This window comes from Nestor notabilis, unplaced genomic scaffold (assembly GCF_000696875.1).
Source record: "Nestor notabilis isolate BGI_N333 unplaced genomic scaffold, ASM69687v1 scaffold10824, whole genome shotgun sequence".
NCBI lineage: Eukaryota > Metazoa > Chordata > Aves > Psittaciformes > Psittacidae > Nestor > Nestor notabilis.
The window spans coordinates 13,883-37,425 of record NW_009924277.1 but is presented as its reverse complement, the minus strand read 5'-3'; the positions used below and the strand labels follow the sequence as shown (position 1 = coordinate 37,425).

Here is a 23,543-nt window from a genome sequence, read left to right as displayed (position 1 = left end):
CCTACAAAAATTCGATACTTCCAAAAGTAGCAAGAAAGGCATAGCGGTCTTGTGAAAAGAGCTGCCTACCCTATGAACACCTATTTCCCATGGCAGGAGATTAGAAAAACTGTGGGAAATGGAAACAAATGGGAAAAAAAGGCAGAGCCCACTATATTCTTTCATTCCAGAGGGTTAAGAGTCACAGTTAACAGTTTTACCTGCATCTATGGCTGCCTTCTCTGATCAGTGTTTTTAGTTGTAGTTGGTAGAGATGAAATTACTCAGTTCTCTTAAAAAAGGATATGGTTCTTTCACTTGCATAATTTAGAACTTTAACAAGGGCTGCCAGCATTGTTTCTGCATATTTATCTTCTGCAACACCAGCTAGCATCCCTTACTGAAGGTAGTTTCTTGTCTGTCAAATACTGTGTCCCTATCTAGAAAAGCAGCATATGGAGCAGGTAGAGAGACTAAAAAGTAGAAAGGGACAAGGCAGAAAGTATTGTGTCAACCTCAATAACCATTCCACTAGACTGGAACAACTATTTTATTTTATTTGCCATTGAACAGCTTAGCTTCAAATAGGTGTTTAATTAACTCAGAGTGGCAGTCTAAACATTTAGCCTGAAGCAACCTGACAAAGAAAAAAGTATCTCCATACTGCATTTGCAGATGTAGAGCATCAGGCACCAGAAGAAACTGTTAATTGCGAAATGCAGGGAATTTGTATGATACACATATACAAGTGTAAAGATGGAATTCCCAACATAGCAAAGTTTCTGGTATGACAAAACTTTATGCAAGGGTAAAGAGCCTTAAGGAGAGGAAATGAGGGCATTTACGGCTGAATCCTATTTCCACAAAATAAAATTCTACCAGATATGAGGTAACTGATTTCTTAAAGAAGTAGGAAGACAAATCTAGGAAAATATTTTTTTTTTAAATATAAGCACAATATGCTCAGAGGAGGATGAACAGGATTAAGGATTTATAAAACACAATCCAAAACACCTCAATATTGGTTTAAGAAAGGATAAAAGCTCACAATCGCCTAATGGAAGATGGGAGAAATAAGGAGAGCAACATATGTCTTGCCTCCACTACATGACACCCTATTCAGTGGCAGAAGCACAGATTAAGAGAGTCCCCCCTCTTGTTTCTTGGGGACTTGACAAGGGACTACACCAAATTAGAAGGAAATGAATGCTCTGGCAGCTGACTAATTATTTTAAATATTTGACTTCTTGCCCACCACCCTACAAAACAGGTATATTTCTGGCATACAGCGATACACGCTGACCCTTAAAATTAGATGGTCCTCAAATATTTTCTGTTAAGGTATACTCAAAGCCTTGGCAATGCAATAATCTGCCTCCCTCTTTAGTTTATTATATGAAAAGATGCCATGCTGTGACTGTTTTAATCAGCGAATAAACAAAATGCCCAGCACCTGTCTTGGCTTTTATTATCATAATAATCCTGCTTTGTTTTTTAATTCTAAAACATCAGCAACTCACCCGTAGGTGAGCATGTGTTTATGCCGCCCCTACTGTTGCCTTTGTGGTTTCATTATTAGCAAGCCATTAAATGAAAAACAGAAGAAGAAGGGGAGAGGAGAGAAAAGTAGGCCTGAGGCACAGCCATTTGTGCCTGTTAAATACAACAAGCCGGCCTTAGGTAACCAGAGCCCTGAGACTGGCATGAAAGCAGGTTAAGTATCCAGAAACTGAAAAGAAAGCAAGTCAGTGAATGAACCACTCCGAGTTGAAGCAGATCAATCCAGGACAAAAAACACATGGGCAGGCATCCCACTGACACTTAGCACAGCTTAGCATAGCCAGAATGGAATAAAAACCCAACAGTGGTCAATGTGAGGAGAGGGTTCATGCATAATGACTGGTAAGTGCCTTACACTCTGGTTTGTTTAGGCAGTTTTCATGGAATCAAGGGATGCTTGAAAAAGAAATGTGTATGCTGACAGTCTTGGCTTTGTTACAATGAATGGATCTAGAAAAAATTAAACACAGAAAATGTTAAAAATGCAAGAAAATTGTTTTCTCACCTTGAAGAGGACAGAAATTGACCCTCACAAACTTTTTACCACCTATTCACTCACATTTTACTGATGGATCAGAGCAGACTTTCCGCATTAAACTCTACTGATGTGGTTCAGTGGAATGGACCAACACAAATTTGACTTTAAAAACTAACACAGATTGTCTTCTGCATGTTTCCCTGCCTCATTCTCCCCCCACAAACACTACAATCAGGGAAATTCTATAGAAAAACAGTAAAAATAGAGGCAGAACACAAAAACCTAAAAGGCCTGAATCTCTGATCACTCTGCACTTCAGTTCACATTTTGTGTCATAGCCCATTGGGAGAAGACTGACAATCTGGGTTCTGTTCCTGGTTCTGGCAATGAGCTACATTCTAAAAATGTGCAAGCTGCTTCCCCTCTGTCCTCAATTCCCCTGGTCTGGAAAACAGGATGCTTAAAAAATAAATAAGATAAAATATGAAAAAAAAAAAGAAAAAAAGAAAAAGAAAGGAAAAAAAAAAGATTCCAAGATCCCCAGTGATGACGGTGCTACATAAGATCTGGATCGTACACTAATATCCATGCAAATAGGCTGTGAAATGCAAGTAAAACTTAGAAAACTTAGTGATTGAATGCTATTTTGTAGAGCTGTAAGTAACCACAAGGGACGAAAAGGCAGAGAAGAATCACACCTGGCAGTTATGAAATGTGGGATGATGCTTCTAGATCAAAGTTTCCATGCACATGGAGTAACATCTGAATTTTAAGTCACTAGAGTATTTTGACATCTCTTTCTACTACTTAATAGGCAGTAACAACAATTTATCATAGTTTCTCTAAGATATGTAAAACAAAAATAGCCAAGCATTGTGGGAAATCTACACTGCCAAAGCTTTCTGAAATAATCTGAGTGAAGACAAATCATGAGTTCAAGAAAGTGTCCTTCATGTAAGTATTTCAGTTTCCTTCTGAAGCAGTAAGAACCTTAGAGATAAGGACCAAACTTCCTACCCTAATCTTTATTTCTAAAAAAAGGGATTGGGCAAATAGGCTCAACATCTTAAGGCCCACTTTTCCCAGGGACTGGAGAGAATTAGATCTGAGTAGGTTTATCTCAATCGAACTAGGATAGTTTTTTATTAAAAAAATAAAAATCCGTATTTTAACCAGCAAAGTTTAATCCCTTCTTTTCCTGTGAAAACTCAGATAAGTTTGATTTTGTGCCTCTCGCTGTCTCCATATTCCAGGTATTATGTCATTGCACATTAGACTGTGTCAACACACCGTGACTTCGTCCCCACTAATGCAAAACCTCAGAAAACATGGAGCCAGGAGATAATTTCACAGTGCTTTTTTTTCCCTTTTTAATGTAACTCGGTATTTATCCTTCCATATTTCTGACATTTCCATTGAGTGATAGTCCCAAAACGACGAAAATCAGTCTTTTGCATGCAAAGCCGTCTTAAAGCAGACTGTTGAGTAGCAATCTTTCTGGGCAGGTGAGCTAGCTTCACATATGTCTTAGGAAGAATCACTCTCTTGCAAAATCCAAGAACAGCAGTGACAGGCTTCCAAGGAAGCCTCCTCAAGTCCCCTTCTGGTAGAAAGAAGGCTTAACCTCCTACAAAAGGGCATCTCCTGAAGGAATGGGGAGATGATGCCTTAAAGAAAAACGGGTGCGAGGCTCTTAGAAAATGCACCCATATTCTAACAAGAGCCACCCATGAGCGAAGGTCACATGTCAGAACATAAGAAAGAGTTGCTTTCAGAACAGTCTGTTTTAAAAAAACCAGTCTATTATTTTTACTGAAGTATTAAAACAGTGGCTCAGGTTCCCCGAACATCAAGAAAATTAATATAGAGAAGGAGCTGTGTGGAACCTGATAAAATCGTTACATCATGTTAGTTTTTTCTGCATCCTGTTCATTTATTTTAGCACAAAGTGTCTCTAAATGCTCATGTTCTGATTTTATGATGTTTTACACTTGTACAGGAAAAGGGAATTTCAGACCCCTGCCACCGATGTATTAAGAAAAAATAAAATAAAACTTCATGGGTTTCGAGTCAAATAATGTAATGAACTATTTTTATTGCACTAGGTAACTGAACACTAACAAAAACAGACAACACATTTTAACAAAAAGAACTGATTTAGGAAACCATATTATATAGCCTTATTAAAGTCCCATCTTCCACTGTTAACTACTGCACTCTAAAGCAAATGCCAGCTTGGGGGGGGTTAATGTTTCTAAATTAAACACCCTTCAAACACGCTTTCTGACAGTTATCTTCATATTTTCCACAGATGCAGCCACTGCCACAAAGTTAGGCACTAAAATAGATGCAATGCTAGTGTCATGTCTACGCTGTGCTGATACCGCTGCCTCTGTAACTGCCGGTTGGTCTGCACCAGGAGGAAAAACACACTTTATATAGAGAGGATCTCCGAGGCACTGCAGATGACATTTGGGAAGCTCTAACTGATCAAAGCAACAGAAAACCATCAGTAGGAGGTATGTCTCAGACTGAAAACAAGAGTCTGAAACAATCCATATTCATTCCTTAGATACGCATTATCTCTGTTAGATTGAAATGATGCAAGTTATTCAACTCCTGCAGACTCATAGGGTAGCCTGTACATATGTAGCATTCTCTGAGGTTTTGCTTACCCTGTAAATCACTATGCCTATATTCTTAATTGTTTGGCACAGCTCCCAGGACATCCATTACACCTCTTCTGATTAACGCATGTTTGTATCTGTTCACCCCCAGGGCTTCTAATCAATAAATCTCCTGGCATAAAAAGAAGAGCATGAAAATAACACATTATAGGTGAGCAATATTGCATCAGGACACTTGAACAGTGTGGGCCAACTAACCTCTCAAAACCATGGTCCAGCCTCTTACCTTTCTTTGGTTTGCATTGCTTCTCTGGCTGTCTTAACATCTAGAGAGTCAAGAGTATCATACTAGAGCCCTATTCTAAACAAAAACTAGAAAGAATATTAAATGTAAGCTGGTAGCATGGAGTACTGATTTACACATACCTTCTTCTGCCTACAACACCTAAGCTCTTGCCACAACCGACCAGACCTCCCTGAAATATTCCCATACCTAAGCAAGGAAACCCAGCTTAATAGCACTGGGTCCTCCTCAGCAGCAGGTGGGATTGTATGAAAGAAAAAAGTAAGACAGGTAGGAAAATACATGTGATACCTATAACCCAACGGACTGAGACGTGCTCCAGGAGATGCAGAAAAAGGGCCTAGTTTCTAACCCTTGGTTCCCACTTGAAAAACTCTGAGGAAGGTTCTCCCAGCTGCCTGATGATGGTATTTGTGGAGGCAGTAACAGGAAACACAGGAAAAAGGGAGCTCTTTTTGCAGAAACAGTTAGCTCTTTTCAAAGTGTTCCCATGGCTGCATCCAGGCTCTGAGGGGAGTACAGTATCAGGAAGGTAAAAATGAATCAGCTCTGGCATGAAAGACAGGAGAAAAGGCAAACACACCCGTACCAGAAGAGAGACAGACTTCAGCAATGACGGCAGAGGGATGGAGGGCATTTGTGCAAATACAGATTACATGTGCAATTCATTTAAAGGCAGTGGCATTTTTATCACAAAGAAGAGTTTAATCAAAGTCTCAAGAGATCTGCCATAAAGGGAGCCCTTGCCTTGCTGCCTTGGCTGCCTGAAAGAAACACCTGTTACATGCGACAAAAAAAAAAAGACAAAACAAACAATAGGTATAGAAAGGAGGCCATGGTTCAAACAATGTGAATCGGAGAAGCACGGTTTTCTCTAAACGAAAGGCTAGAATCCTATCAAATGAACAGCTGGGAAAAGCGTAAGTCTTTATATTTGCAGGGAAGTTGCACAGATTATATGATGGCAACAAATACAATATACGTATCTGAGCTCTGCTTCCTAGGCACCAGAAAGGACAGGAACCTCCTAAGATATCCCTGAGTGGAAGAATAAACTTGCCTGAGCCCAGCTCCAGGAAAAAAGATAGCCAGCTTTCAAATGAACACAATGGACAATTTTCCTCCCATGGGGCCTTTGTAAGAGTTTCTGCTAAAAGGATACAGAGCTCAAACAACCCTGTCAAAAGATGCAGAAAGCAAACCTGTGATTTCAACAAATCCACAGAAGGGATGTGAAGAACACCTGATTTTTCTTAAGTAATAACTGAGAATATTATTAACGTAGAAATCAGAATTCTGTGTCAGTCAACTGATTACAGTTTGAATTTCTTTATTCTGATTGTACCAAAAAGACAGGAATTCTTAACTGTGCTATAAGAAATAATACAAGGGAAGTAGACATAAATAACACCCTGAAACTTGTAACACAAGAAGATGAAAAACTTGAAAAATAACATTTCAAATCTGCCTTTCAACTCAAGTGAAGAAGAAATACAAGAAATAGAGCATAAACTAGAATATATTCAGTTCTCCAAAATTTTGCTTCCTACCACAACGGCAAAGAAACTCCTGGATCCATCATGTATCTGGGGAGCTATCCTAGCCAGGGAAACATCCTGCTGCCAGAACTGGATTCTGTGGAAGAACCAGGGCAACCTTGATAGGGGTGTTTATAGCTATAGAGCCACCCAAAGAATCACAGAAAGCAAAACAAAGGAAGCTTAAAAGTTTTGTTTCCTTAAAGTTTTCTAATTTAAAGCAATTTGAGTTTATTTCTGCTTACTTTGCAACTCCCAGTGCATGCATCAGCCTGTCTGCACCACTGAGAAATAACTGTGAGCTAAAGCAAGGGTTCTCTCTACTTGCCACTATTTCAGCTGAAGAGGAACTGTTAGCAGCGCTGAAGAATGCATAGAGCCTTGTAGAATTCACATCTCAGATCAGCTATAATTTGGTATGCGTTCACAACCTGTGGCCCCCGCATGGAAAACATCCCTATTCCTTCCTCCTAAAATCCTTCAGTAACATTAAAAAATTATGTCCAAAAAAATAATAATGTTTGTAATTGATAACTGAATTGGGGCATTCCCAATTCCAAAATGTGTGCCTATGTGTGCATAAGGCATCTTACTTCTGTGTATAACATGAGAACATAATCACTCAGCAGTTTAATATATGCTTACTTACTCCTGGACTACAAATTCAGACTCCAGGGTTAAAGAAACTGGAAATGATGCTTAATTTAGCCGTACATGATTCTTAAGGATGTTAAGAACTTAAAACTCATTACACACGGTATATAAAACAGCCCCTCTTGCTGACACACTGCAGCTCAGTAATGCTTAAACCGCAGACAAGATTCAACACGCAGCGTGCAAGATAAGAAAACATATTCACACCACATAGAGATTTAAACGGCCAACTGCTTAAACAGGCTTCCATCAAATACTCAAAGCCAAGAGACTCCTTAACTAAGAGACCAGTGGCAAAGACCATTTTGTACCTTCAGCCTCGATTTTCTTGCTAAAGCATAAGATAGTGTGGTAAATTAGGAAGGAAGAATTGATTAGTAGCAACTTGTGATTACAACCAATCTGGTTCCAACTCCAGTGAGGGAGAAAAGAAGGAAAAAATGGAGGGCATTGAAAAGAAAGAGTCAAACTCCATTTTCAAAATAGCCAACCCAAATTCAACAAACACACTCAAGCAATTTATCTCCCTTCCCAAGAAGGACAGCAATAGCAAAAAAAGTCTTCTCTATTCCGATGGAGGAAAAGAAAAAGAGGAAGAAAGAAAATAGGATACAGAAAGAAAGCGGCTTCATGGTATGGGCTCCTATGCACCACAGCCAGAAAACTGTTTTCTCCTGCTAGCCCAGGAGAACAGAGCATTTCTCCTGAACTCCAGGGACACCTGGCATCTCTCCCATGCTGATGTTTCAGAATTCAAGCTGTGCTCACAACACACTATAGGTGGTTGGTATATCAGCATTATGTGCCTTTATGGCCATCAAAACCACACATGAACACAGCTAAAATAATGCTCTCTGGATGAAAAGTCAAGGACTTGAACATTACGGAATGCCAGAATTAAGGTTGTCAACATAATTTTAATTTTCCCTCTTGTGAGTACAGTCTACAATTACATTATCACATAATTCTGCTCCCTCAGGATACCATTATTATTCAATATGTATGACAGAGATACATGGGAATAAAAGAAAGATTCCTATTTAACTTCATTCTGTCACTTGTAACTTTCAAATGCCTTACTTCATTACCTAATGTATTACCTTGTACACGGAAGTGTACCAAAAAAACAGCATCAGGTGTACAAAAGTGAAGAAATCTCCTGATCATTTCTGTCCAAATCCATTTTAAATTGATATCTATGAACAATTCTGTTGAAACTATCCAAGTTTCACCTTTCATTTGCTGAATACAATCACTATCATCTTTCAAACCGGATAAAAATTATTTTGTAATATGACATTTTAAAGTTAGTTTCCTCACTGTGTCCAATACTTATAAACTCCAAGTACTGTGAATTAAATTTGTCCCATTTTATTATTATTATTACCTTTCATATAAGTCTTCATTTTAGTTTTTATAACTTTATTATGTTTATCTTGGAATTAAACCCTTTCATTTACCTTCGAAATACAAGAAACTGACGTATATTTCTTAGCCTTTACAAGGCATATTTAAACCAATTTGAACAAAAAACTGAAATGGTTCCTTACAATTATTTTCCCATTACACATTTTATTCAACTTTCATATGTGGAAGTTGAACTTAAATGCATACTACATACAGTAAGCAAAATAGAGGCAGCTGGCCTGAAACCTGGAACTCTCCAGTTCATCCTTGCTCAAAAGAGACTTCCATGAGACAACTTCACCTTTCCTTCTCTTCTTCCAAACTTGTAAGTCAGGATTGACTCACATTGCCCCTTCAATCACTACCCTTCAAGGGATTAAACTATTTCATTTACTCTTCTTACAAATACCAAGCACGATTAATTGACCTCCATTTTAATTTAAACTATACAATTCAGTAAGAGATAAGCAACAGAACAAAAATAAAAATGTTTCACTTGGCCCTTTGTATGATATTACCACCAATGGTGAGCTCATCTTGCCTCCTAAACTATGCAGGGTAAGGCATCATCAGCTTTTGGATGCCAGATGTCTGAGGAAAATCCAACGTGGCGAAGAGTGGTGTTGATTCAGTAGGTGGAACCATGCTTTTCCCTCTGAATCATTTTTAGCCATTATTTCAGCAGAGTTTGAAGTAGTCTATTTTGAATGAGCCATCAAAATGAAGTCGTGACCACTTATCATGGCAAAGAGATGAATCAGAAAAGAAAGTCATTGCCAGTAGAAACTAAATGATCTCCAAAGTTCTCCCTCTTGATATAGGTATAGGTGCTGGTAGCAACTCTGGAATGCCAATGCCAAACACAACCCGTACCTCAAATATAGATGCTTTGGTTAGAAAAATATCCATTTTAGAACAAGCTGGACAGAATTAAATGCCCAGATGCAGTGCTTAGAATCATAGAAAAAAGATAATGGTCCCTATATGGCAACACTTCCAGCAAAGCTAGGATAAGAGGTACAAACCTGGCAGCAGTTTTTTGAAGTACTACGAGTGGACACAGATTAACAACATGCATCTCATGTTCAAATTGCAATTTGATAAATTACACACTACTTGCTTCTATCTCCTTCTTCTCCCATTTTAGGTGAGGACCCACATCCCATCTCAGCTCTGAGTATGTGTGCTTGTAATTCTACACAAAGTTTGCAGGGAGAAGTCTACCAGGTTAGCTTACATGATGCTTGCTAAGGCAGCTTGAAACTACCACTGCCAGTGGAACAACCCAACCCTACACTGGCTGTTACTGCTGTCTTTCCAGAGTCAGTACAAGAAAATGTACCCTCACACCTCAGATCCTGCAGGTTGGAATCTCCTAATACAAGTATCACTAAATAGTATCACCAACAAACACGTACCAAAAAAAAAAACGTTCCATCTTCTATTCATGCTATGTATCACTATAAAGCACAACAACTCCTACATAACCTTAAAAAACATTTTGTCAGTTTAGTTAAAGCCAGGCAATCCCAAACATATTCCATAATACTGAAGAGGAAATAAATGAGATCCAAATTTGGCTTAGAGTTTCATTCTCTCTGGAATCCTTCAGGATGTCACACGCTACATAAACCAAGTATTACTTGGCCAACAGGGATGAAAACCCCCAGACTCAGAGAAATCACCAGAATGATACAGTTGTGAATTTTTATTTATTTTTTTCTGGGAGGTGAGACCCTCCAATAAATGTTCTCAAATTATGCAGCTGTCTGAGTCATTTTGCAACTGGTGACCCTTATAATGATGTTCTCATTTTCAGAGCCAATGAGATGCCACACAGTGATTTGTCTGTTAAATTGAATCTTTGCCTCTAGATAGATAGATAGATATAAAGTTTATTTTGAAATGTCTCCTAGTGCCTCTGAGTCTGACTGATGTGAGATGTTATTTTGAACATGCCAAAGCATCTGAACGGCTCCAGTCCTTTCTTTTCAGCGTGCATTCCTTGATAAGTGGCAAAGCTTCCCACTTATCAGTCACTCAAAGTGACTGTGGCTGTCAGTTGTGTACAAAGCGCAATCAGTTTGGAAGCAGAGACACCAGCATTTTTCTTCTCAGCTTGAAGCAAACACGTTTTGACTGCTAGTCATTCAATTTTAAAGCATCTTCAATTAGGGGCGGATGAAGATATAAAGAAAACACATCCTAAACACCTCCGCCAGCCAGCAGTAAAAAATTTATTGTTATCTACTGCGTTACCTTACTGCAGAGGCAGCAGTAGCAGCCTTTTTTTGGCTGCACAACAAAAGTACTCATGACTACACGTGCTCCACACAGACAAGATCACAGCCATAAAGAGTTCATGTTCAGCTTCTCAAGCCACTTACACGAACTACCATGGTACCTTCTGCTCCTGTGCCTGCTGTGTAAATACCTGCACGGGTACTCAACCACGAACACAGCTCACATGCACACAGGTACAACGCCGCACACATTTTGAACAAACACATTCACAAAACGACATATGCACACTCTATAGCAAATAAAATACTGACCAAAACCATTAAAAAGACCGTGGAAATAATGACAAGGAGGGAAAAGGGATGGCTGGCAGAAATGAGGAGTTGATGCGGGAAAGGGTGGGCAGCTGTGTAAGGAAGATTGCTCCGTACTGCAATGTCAGGGAGCTGGAAGTGGAAGGAAGTGGCCGAAGTTTCAGGGTGTCTCAGAGAGATGCAGAAATCAGAGAGGGGACCTCAAGACAAAAATAAAGACAGGGCCCTGGAAAGAGAGGTCTCAGAGAGTGCTTGTGGAGGGAGAGAGACCAAGGTGAGGTCTCGAAGTACAATGCTGCCAGCTGTGATGACTGTATTTGACTGCCGGCACTTTTCTTGCAGTCCTAGTTGCTGGATTATTATGTGCGTTTCAGCGTTCTGTTTTGGTTTTTTAATGAAAATATTCTTCCCGCCCTCCCTTGTGATTGTGTGAGAGAACTGGAAAATGGGAACACTGAAAGCTCAGTAACAAAAAGGAAATTAAGAAAAGATGCTAAAATTGTGAGAAAAGAGTCATAAAGTTCAAAACAATCTCATAATTTTAGAACATTTGGACTGGTAACACTGGAGAAAGCTTCATTATCAGTAAGTGCTGTTGCAAACATGCAGCTCAGCATAGTCAAAAAAACTGACTTATCTCATAAAAACATGCCCTTGCTATCTCAATAAATTCAAGTCGTACAAGTCTCAAGCAGATTCTCCTTGTTTGTACTGGTGTAACTACACCAGTCAGCAAATCTGGATTGTATAAGAGTGTAGGAAAGGCTTGAGACCGTACTACCTGCAGATGCTTGCTCTTTGGAAGTGAAAACATGGTAGACTGGTGACAAGCGTTGCTCTGCACAGAAATAAGTGGAGGTAAACACTTCACCAATCTGCAATCTTTTATATAACTTTAACTTTTATGGAAGTGTTCAAGGCCAGGTTGGATGGAGCTTTGAGCAACCTGGTCTAGTGGAAAGTGTCCATGCCTGTGGCAGGGGGTTGGAACTAGACAATCTCTAAAGTCCCTTCAACCTGAACCATTCTGTGATTCCATAAGGAAAGGAAGCGAAGACCCATAGATTACTCTAAAGTACATGCGTCATACCCTTCAGCTAAATACACATTATTTACTGAACTTGAGAGGACAGAAAGCAATTAGCTCATCCTAACGGCTAGCCTAGATTTTTCTTTTCACTCCTCCCTTTTCCTATTTCCTCCCCCAACCTTGCCTTTTTTCTTTTTTTGTGTGTGGGGTTTTTTTTTGGGTTGTTTTCTTGAATAATTAATTTCCCAGGGGACTTTCCCTGCTCAAGGGACAGAAGAGTTATTCTGATAACTGATAGGACATCAGCTGGAGAGCTTTTGTAAGAAACAATTGTTTTGCCTCTTTGCCGGCAACCTCAGTTGTTTGGGAAGAGGTTGCAAAGTCATGGGAAAGGCTGCAGTGTGACTCCTTCTTGGGCCTGTCTCACTGAATCCAGTATGCCCATGTTTATAACTTGCAGGAAAACAGCTGCTCCTGACACATGATGAATTTGGACAAAATGTCCCCAATCTACAAGCCTGTTCAGTTTGATTGTGCAGTCACAGCTTGTCATATCCACACAGGCAAAAACAAAACAAAAAACAAACCATCTCAGTGGACGGAGCCTGTTCTGAAAACATTCTGCAGAGTGAGAAGGAAGATACTTTCTCAGAGTTTCCTACTGAATAAAGATCTCATTAAAATCCCACTAATAAGAATAAAAGCCTTTTCACTATGTTCAGTGGGAGTTGGATCAGGCCCTCACTTCAACAGCTTTATTGTCTACCAAGGAAACCTTTTGTCCTCACCTCTCTCTGATATGCAAAGAGGACTCTAATTACAGAAGAACTAATACTGTTCTGCTGTGCAACGGCTCGCAAAGGGGTTGTAGCACCACGAAGTACTGCTCTGCTGTCACTGAATTCTTAGAAAATCAGAACTCCCAGGGAAAACAGCAATAGAGAAGCAACAGACATCACTAAATCTGTAACCAAGCACTTGTGTAGTGGTTGCTCATTTTTGCATCTGAAGTGAAGGATTCATCCTCTACAGCCCTTTAAAGCCTCCTAGAGAACTCTGGGTTACAGGCATGCAAGAAGCTGGGGACCAGGAAAGAAATTTCACAAGTCCTTGTGGTTGCACTGAGGAGATACCAACAAGGGAAGGATTAAGGGTAAGGACCTCTATCCTCCTCACTATTTGCACAAAGTACTCCAAGTATTTAGCTCACATAGTGGCATGCTGGAGTTTGCTTTCCAGCAGGAGACAGAAAATGAAAGGATGAGCTGTGTTGGAAGCATTAGAGTATGAACGCGTTCGGGCAGGGAACAAATCTTCACGTTTCTTTACGTACAGTCAAATGGTCAGTCACTTCTCACAACGAGAAACTGGTACCTTTTACAACTAAACTTCATTTGAAATAGGTCAATCAAAATCTCAATGTTTTCTCAAAGAGAACACAAACATCACAAAAGGCCTGAACGTCATTCAGCCAGTTACGCATAGCAGATGATTGATCACCTGAGGAGTTCAGAAGCAACAACAAGTGTAAATAACAACAACAAAAATTATCACCATAGATGACTATGTGGGTAAATTATGATATCTAAAGCACTGTGGAAGCAGGTCTCTTTACCAGTGTTTTGGAAGACTGGAATCAACCCAGAGCCTCTTGGTGCTTGGAAAGTTTTAACAATAACAACTGTGTCATTTCAAAACTTTGCATGCTAAGCTTAAGAAATATTTTTCTGAACTTCTGTGTAACTCAGAAACCAAATCATTCTTTCCTCCCCAGAAATACAGCTAGATTTTGAAAAAACAGATCTGGCTACAAAAGTGACTAACCATCCTGCAGGAAATTCCAAGTGTTGAAGATTTTATTACATTCCAAATTGGAACAACACCTTAAACCTCAGGACTTAATGAGAATGGGAATATTCTGATTTGGGAACATACTAAGTGCAGCCAGGCCTCTCTATCTACCAACACAACTCATGGCGAAAGGGACACAGCCAGCTGACAGCGGGTGAGGAGGATGGAAATCTGGATCCAGACTCACAAAGGAAAGCCTTGTTTGGAGCCCAGAGGACACCTAGAGCAGCTGAGGGATTCAGGAAAGCCAGGAAGCCTGCAGCTCAAAGGGGCATGGAGTCTGGAAGGCCACGGTGCCCACACTCCCCGCCAGACAAAATGGTCTGCAAAGCTTGAAGCAAGAAGCCACCATAAGCTTTTTGCCTGGGAGTAGGACCTGCCAAGGTCCCACCAGGATCTGGAGCTGCCTATACCATCCAGCCAGGCACCAGACAGAAGTCAGATCCCATCTGGCAGGTGGAGCAAGCTAGAGGCACGACTCGCTAGCTTTGCATGAGAACTCAGTCAGGATCCTCTTGTTCTTCAGAGGTCCAAACTTTCTAACAGAAAAGATGTCCTGTTAGAACACGTGCTGACAAGTCTCTAGCTCTGGAGAAAAAAGAAAACCCTCTATTAAAACACACAGAGTCATCAAATGGTTGCTGCCTGGCAGGAACTGCTCTCGATTTCAGTAGTTGTGCTAAGTACATCACTCAGAAATTAATTCATCATTCAGAAATGAATACAAATTAGTAACCAAGTACAGGCAGTATTAAACTAGAAAGTCAAAAGAAACTGAGACCCAAATGTTAGAGACATCGTAAAGCAGCGCTGTTGCTTCTTGCTGCTTTGAGATCTTACTTTTACATTATTGGCAATCTGAAGTGTTCCAAGATCTTGAGCTGGGCTCTCCAAAAAAAATTTTGACTAAAAATCAGAACAGTTTAAAAAACAACATTTGGCCTCCGTTTTGTTTGCCTTCTAATTTTGGAACTTGTAGTGCTCATGGTTTCAGATTTTCCTGGAAATATGAGAGCTGGAAGTTTACATTTTGAAGAAATGAAAGCTGGCATTTTTGTCATCACATGACTCCCAGAGCTGGGGCTTGAGAGAAAAACATAAAACATTGTCAGGCTTTCTACAAAATTGTGCGATTAGCAGCATTGGTTTTATCACAATTTAGGCTGCAAGGTTGACCTATTTTATCAACAGTGCCCTGCTGAATATGAATTGCTTTATGAATTTTAACAACCATATTTCATTTTAAATATAGTTTCCTTAAAGTGACATTTGTCACTGAGCTTCAAAGTAAACTATTCAATCATCAACCTGAGCTAAACTTTTTCTCTGAGCAAGTGGAAGTTGTAAACTGCACCAACTTTGCATCTCAGAGACACTCCCCAAGGCAGAACACCATGCATGCTCATTGCCTGTCCCGGGGACTAGCTCAGCATCAAGAGAAAGGAGCATCTAGCCTTCAAGTTTCTTTCACTCTCTGTCCACCCAACGTGATACCTACAGAGCCCCAGACTTTGTCATGTTACAGAGCAAAGACACCAGGAAGTAGTGTGTGGCCTCGCAAAAGAAGATGAGGATGTCATCATGAGATTTCCCCTAAGGCCTTGAAGGACAGAACTAAATTTAGTCCAAGAACTTGCTGAGCAGCACTTGGTGTCTGCATGGTCTTTCCTCAGCCTGTTCTACAGCTGCAGATCACAACAGAGCTGTTCTGAAACACAACCCAAGATCTTCAAGGCTGCTGATGCACAAGAGTTGACAGAACACGCATTCCAGTTTTATTTCTGGTAAAACAGCAAGTCTGAGGTGTGCAAGGGAGAAGACTCCAAATACTCAGCAGGCAGAAACGGTTAAAGTGAAAACCTTTTCAATGCACATACACACAAAGATTAAATATAACAGAAAGCATGTGCATGGGAGGGTGCATTCCAAAGTGGCAAAAAATCAGATGGGGGCAGGTTTAGTTAATTATTCAGAGAAACTCAAACCTCTTCACAAATTAGGTCTAGAATATCCTGGAAAGCAGAAAAATAAAATTATAAACATTTGCCAAAACACAAAATCCTATCTAGATCACATTTTAGCATTTTGAGGTCATACAGATTCTTAAATTTAATCTAATCCTCAACTTTTCTCCAGTTTAGCATTGTCTTCTTGCTTAACTCTCTATACGAAGCCAAGCTGTTTGTCTTCTGCATTAGTGACATCCCCTTCCAGTTAATTCAGAAAAGATGAACTTGAAAAAGACATAATGTCAATTAGAGACTCAGGTGCCAGGTACATTTTTCTAAGCTCAAGTAGCTAACACATCTTTTTTCAGCATCACAGAAGTGGCTAGTTTAACTGAGCTGTAGTTACACTCAGCATTTGCAGTCCTCCAAGGGGGAGAGACATGTCACAGCCTCTCCCTGCTTATGTATTGTGTGTCTATCAGTGACTGTATGCTGGGGTAAAGAGAGAAGGAACTGTTTCCAAGTTAGCACACTTACAGAAAGGAGTCATAAATCATGGGGTCAGTCAGGTTGTGCTTTTTTTAACCTTAGGGTATTATGTTTTCAATACAATATTTCAATAGCTTTTTTCTATGTAATAATTTATCTGGAATTATGGCAACTCTTATGAGCTTAGAAAAAATTGGCTCAAGTAAAATGAGTCCTTTGTCATAAATAGGTTGCGTTTATAAGTGCAGCCTAATCATTCAGTTGCACATAAGTCAAATAGTTATCCAGACTTTGAAGGAATATTTCCCTGTCAATAAATCTAATGCTAGTTGAAAACTGCGGGCCAATGTGACAGAAGCCTGTTAGATTAATTAGGGAAGGTCATAAAAGCTGAACTCACAGCTACATTCATGTCACAGTTTTGTTCTACCTACCATAACCTGATTGTAAACTCACAGACCGTTTTAAACATGGGCATATTAGGGTGACTTCACTGTCTTCTTTGTATACAAAGGAAGGTTTCTTCAGGAATTGTTTCTTCTAACAGTCAACTAAGCATGCAATTGAGAAGAAATGCTTTGCTTTGTATTCACTGTTAATAAGGATTTTCTTAATTTTATGTTTTTTCCTACCAGTGACTTCACAGTGATCGGACTACATCCCGGGTTTGTGAGACTTCAGGACCATACAGACCACAGAAGTGCCAAGAGGCAGGCAGTATAATCAAAATTTCACTACAAACAGATCATCTCTGTGGGAATGAGAGGACAGTATTGTCTCTCTGCCTGTTCAATTCTTGATCTTTTTCATATGACCATCCAAAAGGAGGGTGCCCCAAATCTGATGGGTTTTGTGTGAAGTGGACTCTGGAGGTGAAATTCTGACCTTAGCAGGGTCAGTATTTCACCCAAAATCCCTTGAGACAGACCTCCAAATCATTTCTTAGGTTTGCAGCTTGTATCAGATGGTAGCTAGCTGACTTTCATTTACTACTGACTCAGGTCAAACTTGGACCAGGGATCAAGAGATGAAAGGCTCTATATCTCATTATCAATAATCAGTGTTCTCTACTACCCTAAAAACGACATTCTTCATTCTTATCTACAAGGCTTTAAAACTTAAAAGGGTTGGGGTCAAATTATGTTACTTCAATTTATTTTTATTCACTGCTTATGAAAAAAATTCCTCTCTCACTGCCACAGCTAAATGCTAAAAATGTAAATACTTTCTTTGATATTGTAGAGGTTCTAATATTGTTTTTCTTTTAAAGTCTTATTACAGATACAGCAATAAAGAAAAATCCCTCCCATATGCAAATTTAAAGAAGAAAAAAAAGCCAACCCCAAACCCCAAAAAACACACAGAGGTCAAGACCAAGCCAGGCCTTACCAATCTCAAAATTATTTTCAGCAAAGCACATCTTGTATAGAAGTTACCTTATAACAGAGGGGTGTACCTTCCCCAGAAGTTTTCCCTGCAAGTCCCAATACTGACAGAATATCCTCTGAAACGATAGAGGAGGTTTTTCTTCTAGTGTGAAGCCATACAACTCCTCTGATTTTGGTGGAATTAAGTTTTCTTAGATGAGTATGCGTATGGCCCATAATTTAGGCAACTAATTCTGAAACATTAAATAGCAGGTTTGGAAAGAAAATCCTGCTGTTACTGAACAAACAGAACATAGAATCCGCTTCCACAGCAGCTTGCAGTGCCCTACACATAACTGCATACTTAAACAGCCAGAGATTTTACCATGATTCTAGATATCTGTAAAACGTCAAAGCTCTCCTTTGCTATTCTGTGAAAACCTTCACGGGCAAACTGATCTGCATTATTCCCCAAGCAGGGCATGCATACATACACATGGAAGAAAAGTGATGAAAACAGTCATTGGCATGAAAGAAACTTCTGAATAATTTAAGGAAAAAAGAGGCTAAATCAAGTTTACTAGTTATGCTAGGTTAACAACTTTTTTCCGCTACTACGAATAAACCTGCAGATACATACGACCTACACAGTTGTTCTCCTGAATCTAAGCAACCTTTTGACCAGTTTCTCATTTAGACAATACTTCACCCAAAGGATTGAAAATGTCCAGACTTTCAACACCCAGGGCAGCAGGAAGGAGGTGCACTCGATTATAGATCACTGAAGAGAACTGCTTCCACAAAACCTCAAAAGAACAGTCATAGGAGACCCATTCCAATCCAACGCTTTCTGGCAACACTTTTGCCACTCCTGATCTATAGCTGAAAGAGGATTTGGTCCTGCAAACCCTTGCTCACATGACCAGTTCCTCTCACATCTGGTTCTTGATCCTACAGCAGCTGTGTAATCATGCAAGGCCTTCCAAGAAACTGACCTTTTTTGCTTAATGACAGGTAACATCCTCATGTGTTTCCACAAATAAGATGTGAGCCATCTGCAGAGACTCTTAAAGAAACTATGACAATAATGGCTGAGGGAAAGCATGGGGAAACGAAGGAGAAAAGACAGATAAGAGGGGCATGGGTGGACACGCGGTCTCTGACCTGGATCTGTTGCTGAAGAAGGTTAATTTTGTGTTGCTGTTGCAGGAGCTGCTGCTGTTGTCTTGCGATCTGTGAAGAAATTGCACAGAAGATATGTGAGATACGTATCACCATTCCTGGAGTCTGTACCTAGGAAACTTCCACTCTGCTTGGCTCTTTAAACTGCTCTGTTAAGCTAAGAAACCTTCAAGTGTGGGTAACAGCAGCCTGGACGGCTGTTGAACCAAGGGGCTTATGTTCAGGAGCAATTCCTAGCTAATACTAGTGTGAAAGGAAATCTCATGGAAAATGTTATGCTGGATAGCAAGAGAGGGACTGATGCAAAAATGCCTTCTCTCACTACCTGAAATGGTACTGCTAAAATCCCCAAAAAGTGAGCACTGATTTGCTCCAACTTGCTGGAGAAAGAACAATGATGGCAGAGAAAATGGAAAATAGTAGGAAAAGGCAGGAAAGGCAAAGTAAGTAGGATGGACAGCAATATCCTTTTTATGTTTGGCACCACCTATTCAAAAATAAAAAATCAAAGAAAAAAAAGGAAATCTGACACCCAGGAGGAAGGTATTAGTGTGTGTATTTCCTTCATGCAGAAACACATAGAGACTGTCGTTTGGGACACAAGGAATTGGGTTTTGGGAAAATCACTAAAAGGAAATAAGGAGGCAGTGCAAGGCTACAGAGCTCATCAACACTCAAACTGATTTGCAGAAGTTGATGGAGTCATCATTATGTCTCCTCTCAAAGTCATGTGCATTTTCCGTAGGGACTTCCTCTCCATTGACTAAAAGATTGGGAACTTTACTGTAGATACATTTTATATATAGTAATGGAACCAAATTAAGGGTTCTTAGAGAACTTATGGAGATAAACCATTATATACCTCAAACTTAAAAAGCAAACTTGAAAAACTTTTGTTTAAGCCATAACAATAGCTCTGCTCTCATGAATAGCTAGCACAGCAGTACAAACATTAGACTGAGCATTGCTCTTCCCCTCTGGTATGTGTACACATTTCAGGGTCAGATGGGAACCTACACATACTTACTGGAAGGAATTTTGTGCATTCTTCCCCTTAGGTATTTTCTTTCACTTCTATTATTAAACTATTAGCATAACACTCATTCACAGTTAACCCCATATCCAAAAGATTAAATAAGTGTTTTCTTTCTAGAGCCTCTCCTTATGCAAGCAAACAAATTTTTTTCAATACTTTTTTTTTTTTTTTTGAAAGTTTGGTTATTATAATTTCTATGTAACACAGAATTATACAAAATTTCTTGAATTAAAAGAAATCCTTCAGGATTTCTAACTTCCTTTTCCCATTCTCTGTTTTCTTTTTCATTTTCAGATCATCCAGCCACCCGGTAGCAATAGTGACTTTAAAAGGTAGGGCAAAGGACATAGCTTCTGCAGGATGTCTCTCATGGAAGAATCTTGACAATTCCACTTTCACACCTTCATCTACCTTCTCCAAGAAAACAAAAGTGTGATACAAATTCTCTAGTTTAATAGATAAGCCACTTCAGGTCTCCCTATGTGCGATTTCAGGTGTGAAGTCAAAATACACAGTATTAAGATCAGGTTTTTAAATAATCAAAACCAGGGAAAAGCAAGGCTAAAACATCTGAGCATGTAAGCAGTGGTTTAGAATCTTCAGACTTGCTTGGTACAATATAACCACTGAAGTACGACAACTATGACAGATTTCAAAGAATTCTGTGAGCTTAATAAAATTCACATACGTGCAATTCTGTGATATAAACTCAAATTTCATTACAAACTGAAATAAAGGGTCAGGCAGACCAAAATACTTTCAGATAAGAAGTCTCAGTATGGACTTTTCACAAAATTTTAAACCAGATGTCTATTCTCTGCTCATGGCAAGGGGGTTGGAACTAGATGATCTGAATGTCCTTTCCAACCCTAACTATTCTATGATTCCATGTTCAGGTACAAAAATGGACATTCATTTCTGTTAAAACTTGCATGGTGTAGACTTATTAGAAAAGTTACTTTCTTGTATAAAATGTGTCCATGTATGCCCATTGGAACTGTTCACATGTGAAAACATTTGCATTTTCAGTAGAGGGCATATCTGCAAGAACTAAAAAATCAAGCCTCTTACATGTCAAAGAAAAAAGTCGCATTTGTTCACTGACTGTATATTCTTCTTCCCCACTTTTTTCCACAGTTGGCAACACCAGCTTTTTCATTTCTCACATTACAATCCAAGTGATGCATTTTGTTCCTTTTAGACCTGTTCAACATCACTGAATTCAAGCAACACTGGAAGGTTATTCAGGAGGGCTGAATTTGCATGCTTATTTACACTTATTTAAAAAAAACCAAAACAAACAACTATTGGAAGAGAATACCTCCAAAATGGAAGGGATATCTTTATAAGAAAAAGAGCATCTTTATATATATTGCAAATTAAAACATTCTTCCAATATGTTTTTGTTCAAGCTTCTTCACCTAAAACAATAAATGGGAAAAAAATTTTGGATGGTGAGCAAACTCGATACTATCAGCCCTGAAAGATAAACTACTGGAAAGAAAATTATTTAAGCTGAAAGCCACTCTAATAATCACTCACCTGTTCTTGTTGCTGCTTAGCCAGCTCCATTTGCTGGCGTTGTTTCTCAATCTGCGATGCAGCCAGTTTCTTCTGTTCATCATGAGCTGCTAGCAGCTGTTCTCGCAAACTGGTCAGCTGATTGATCATACCCATGAGCTGCCTTTCTTTCTCAGCGAGGCTTTCTGGAGTCCCTGGGCATCATATGGTGAAAAGAGAAAAAAAATGGTAAAGAGAAGAGAGGAAATTTAGAGCTAGCCAGGTTTTTATTCTGCAGCTTCACCGTAAGCAAAGTTTTATTAGAACCAAAGAGCAGCAGCATACTGCAGTGTACTGCGCATTAAGACCTGTCCTTCTAACAGGAAAATGAGCCATGGAGGATAATTCTGTACACAGGCTTTGATCTAGTGTTGCCCTTCAATGTTGCCTTGCCCTTTCATCTATTTTTTTGCCTTTTTTATCAGATGAATAAGGGGGAAAATCCTGCCTGTTTTGTAAGAGTTTCAAATTTTAAACATTGTTTACCTTTCATGGGGATCAAAATCAACACTTCCCATTTTGAAAAGCAATTACACTTTTGTCAGAAACTGATGACAAAGACTCATCAATGCTTTTGATGCCTACAGAAACTGTAAGGTGTGTATTAACATCAATCAAGGGGAAGCAGAGAAGTCTCCTGGGTGCAGGATACCTCTCCTGCTCCCCACGCCCAGCCTTCTCACTGTTACCAGCACAGCACACAACAGCTGTCAGGACGCTCACTACCTGTTCTATCATCTACAGCTGCCCTGATTAGGATGAAATTATATAGTATTTAAATTACCAATAACGACTATGGCTGTTGCTGCCACTGCTGAGTATTTTTAAAGGAAAAAGCCTTGCATAAACATACCAGAAAAACTGAGTTAAACGCAACTCATCGACTCTCTCATTTGTACTGTCATTAGATGGTTTTTACAGGAGAGTTCAGCAGACAGAGTAACTGACTACCTCTCTCTCATAATCACTCTGTAAAAATTCTCCTTCTACCCAGAAGGACAGTGGTTATAAGGGAAGGGAAGGGAAAAAAAAATTCCAGGAAAAATCAATGAGCTATGAATCATAAACTAAAACAAAAAATGGCACTGTTAGTATATCCAGGATCATTTGATTTTGAATTTATAAGACCAGAAAATATGTCTAGCAGCTAATCCACAGATATCTCCAATACCACCACACCCTCTCACATGAGTCAGATCCTATGAAAACCTTTCTAAAAAAGCTTTAGGAAAGGATTCAGGCTATCAGTGTCTGTGCCTCCTCTGAAAATAGCCTGCTTTTGGGACAAACCTGCCACACAAACCTTTCTCAAACACAGGAAGCATTCTTCTGCCAATGTCACCAGAGCTCTCCAAGTGAAAAAAAAAAGAAAAGAAAAAAAGAGAAAAATTGGCGACTACACTGAACATATTTGTAGCCAACTATCAGTCAGACAGGGAAAAGAGCTACTGGTAATAGCTCATTTAGTCTACCCCCCTGCCAGTGCAGGAATGTTCCCTACAATATATTTACTACAGCTTTCTAGATGGGATTGAAATGTCTGAAATGGTGAATCATCTACTGCTTTCTTTGGACAACTGTACCATAGCCTTAGAGGTGGCACTGTTAGGCCTCTCTGCTAGTTTAATAGTTTGATTTACTTACAATTAATTTCAACCTTGCACTCCCAAGCAACATCCCGTTTGCTATTTTAGCCAAGCCCAAACCCTTAAGTACATTTATAGACAGTCATATACAAGCGGGGAACAACAAAGAATCAACATTTTCACATAAAGGAAATGCATCTCGATTAACTTTTTATTAAGATGCTAGAGATTTATGTGAAAATATTCTCACCATATAACAAAGAACTACAACAGAATATTCTCAGATACAGTCTCAAAAAAAAAACCTGAGGTACAAGCTGGAAACTTGAGAAACACACTGAAACAGAAACCATAGGACTTTAAACCTGTTCTGTTAAAAGCTGTGAGAAAG

At 39.4% G+C, this 23,543-nt stretch overlaps 1 protein-coding gene across 1 annotated transcript in view; it reads right to left on the bottom strand.

The window, feature by feature from the left end:
- The window catches only part of SOX5 (SRY (sex determining region Y)-box 5), a gene marked incomplete at its 5' end in the record, with an annotated part of 160,391 nt that overhangs the window by 125,015 nt on the left and 11,833 nt on the right, over positions 1-23,543 (bottom strand). Inside the window, 2 exons of the mRNA XM_010012535.1 lie at positions 18,953-19,021; positions 21,549-21,721. Of these exons, the coding sequence (XP_010010837.1) occupies positions 18,953-19,021; positions 21,549-21,721 (242 nt within the window). The remainder of the gene's footprint in view (positions 1-18,952; positions 19,022-21,548; positions 21,722-23,543) is intronic.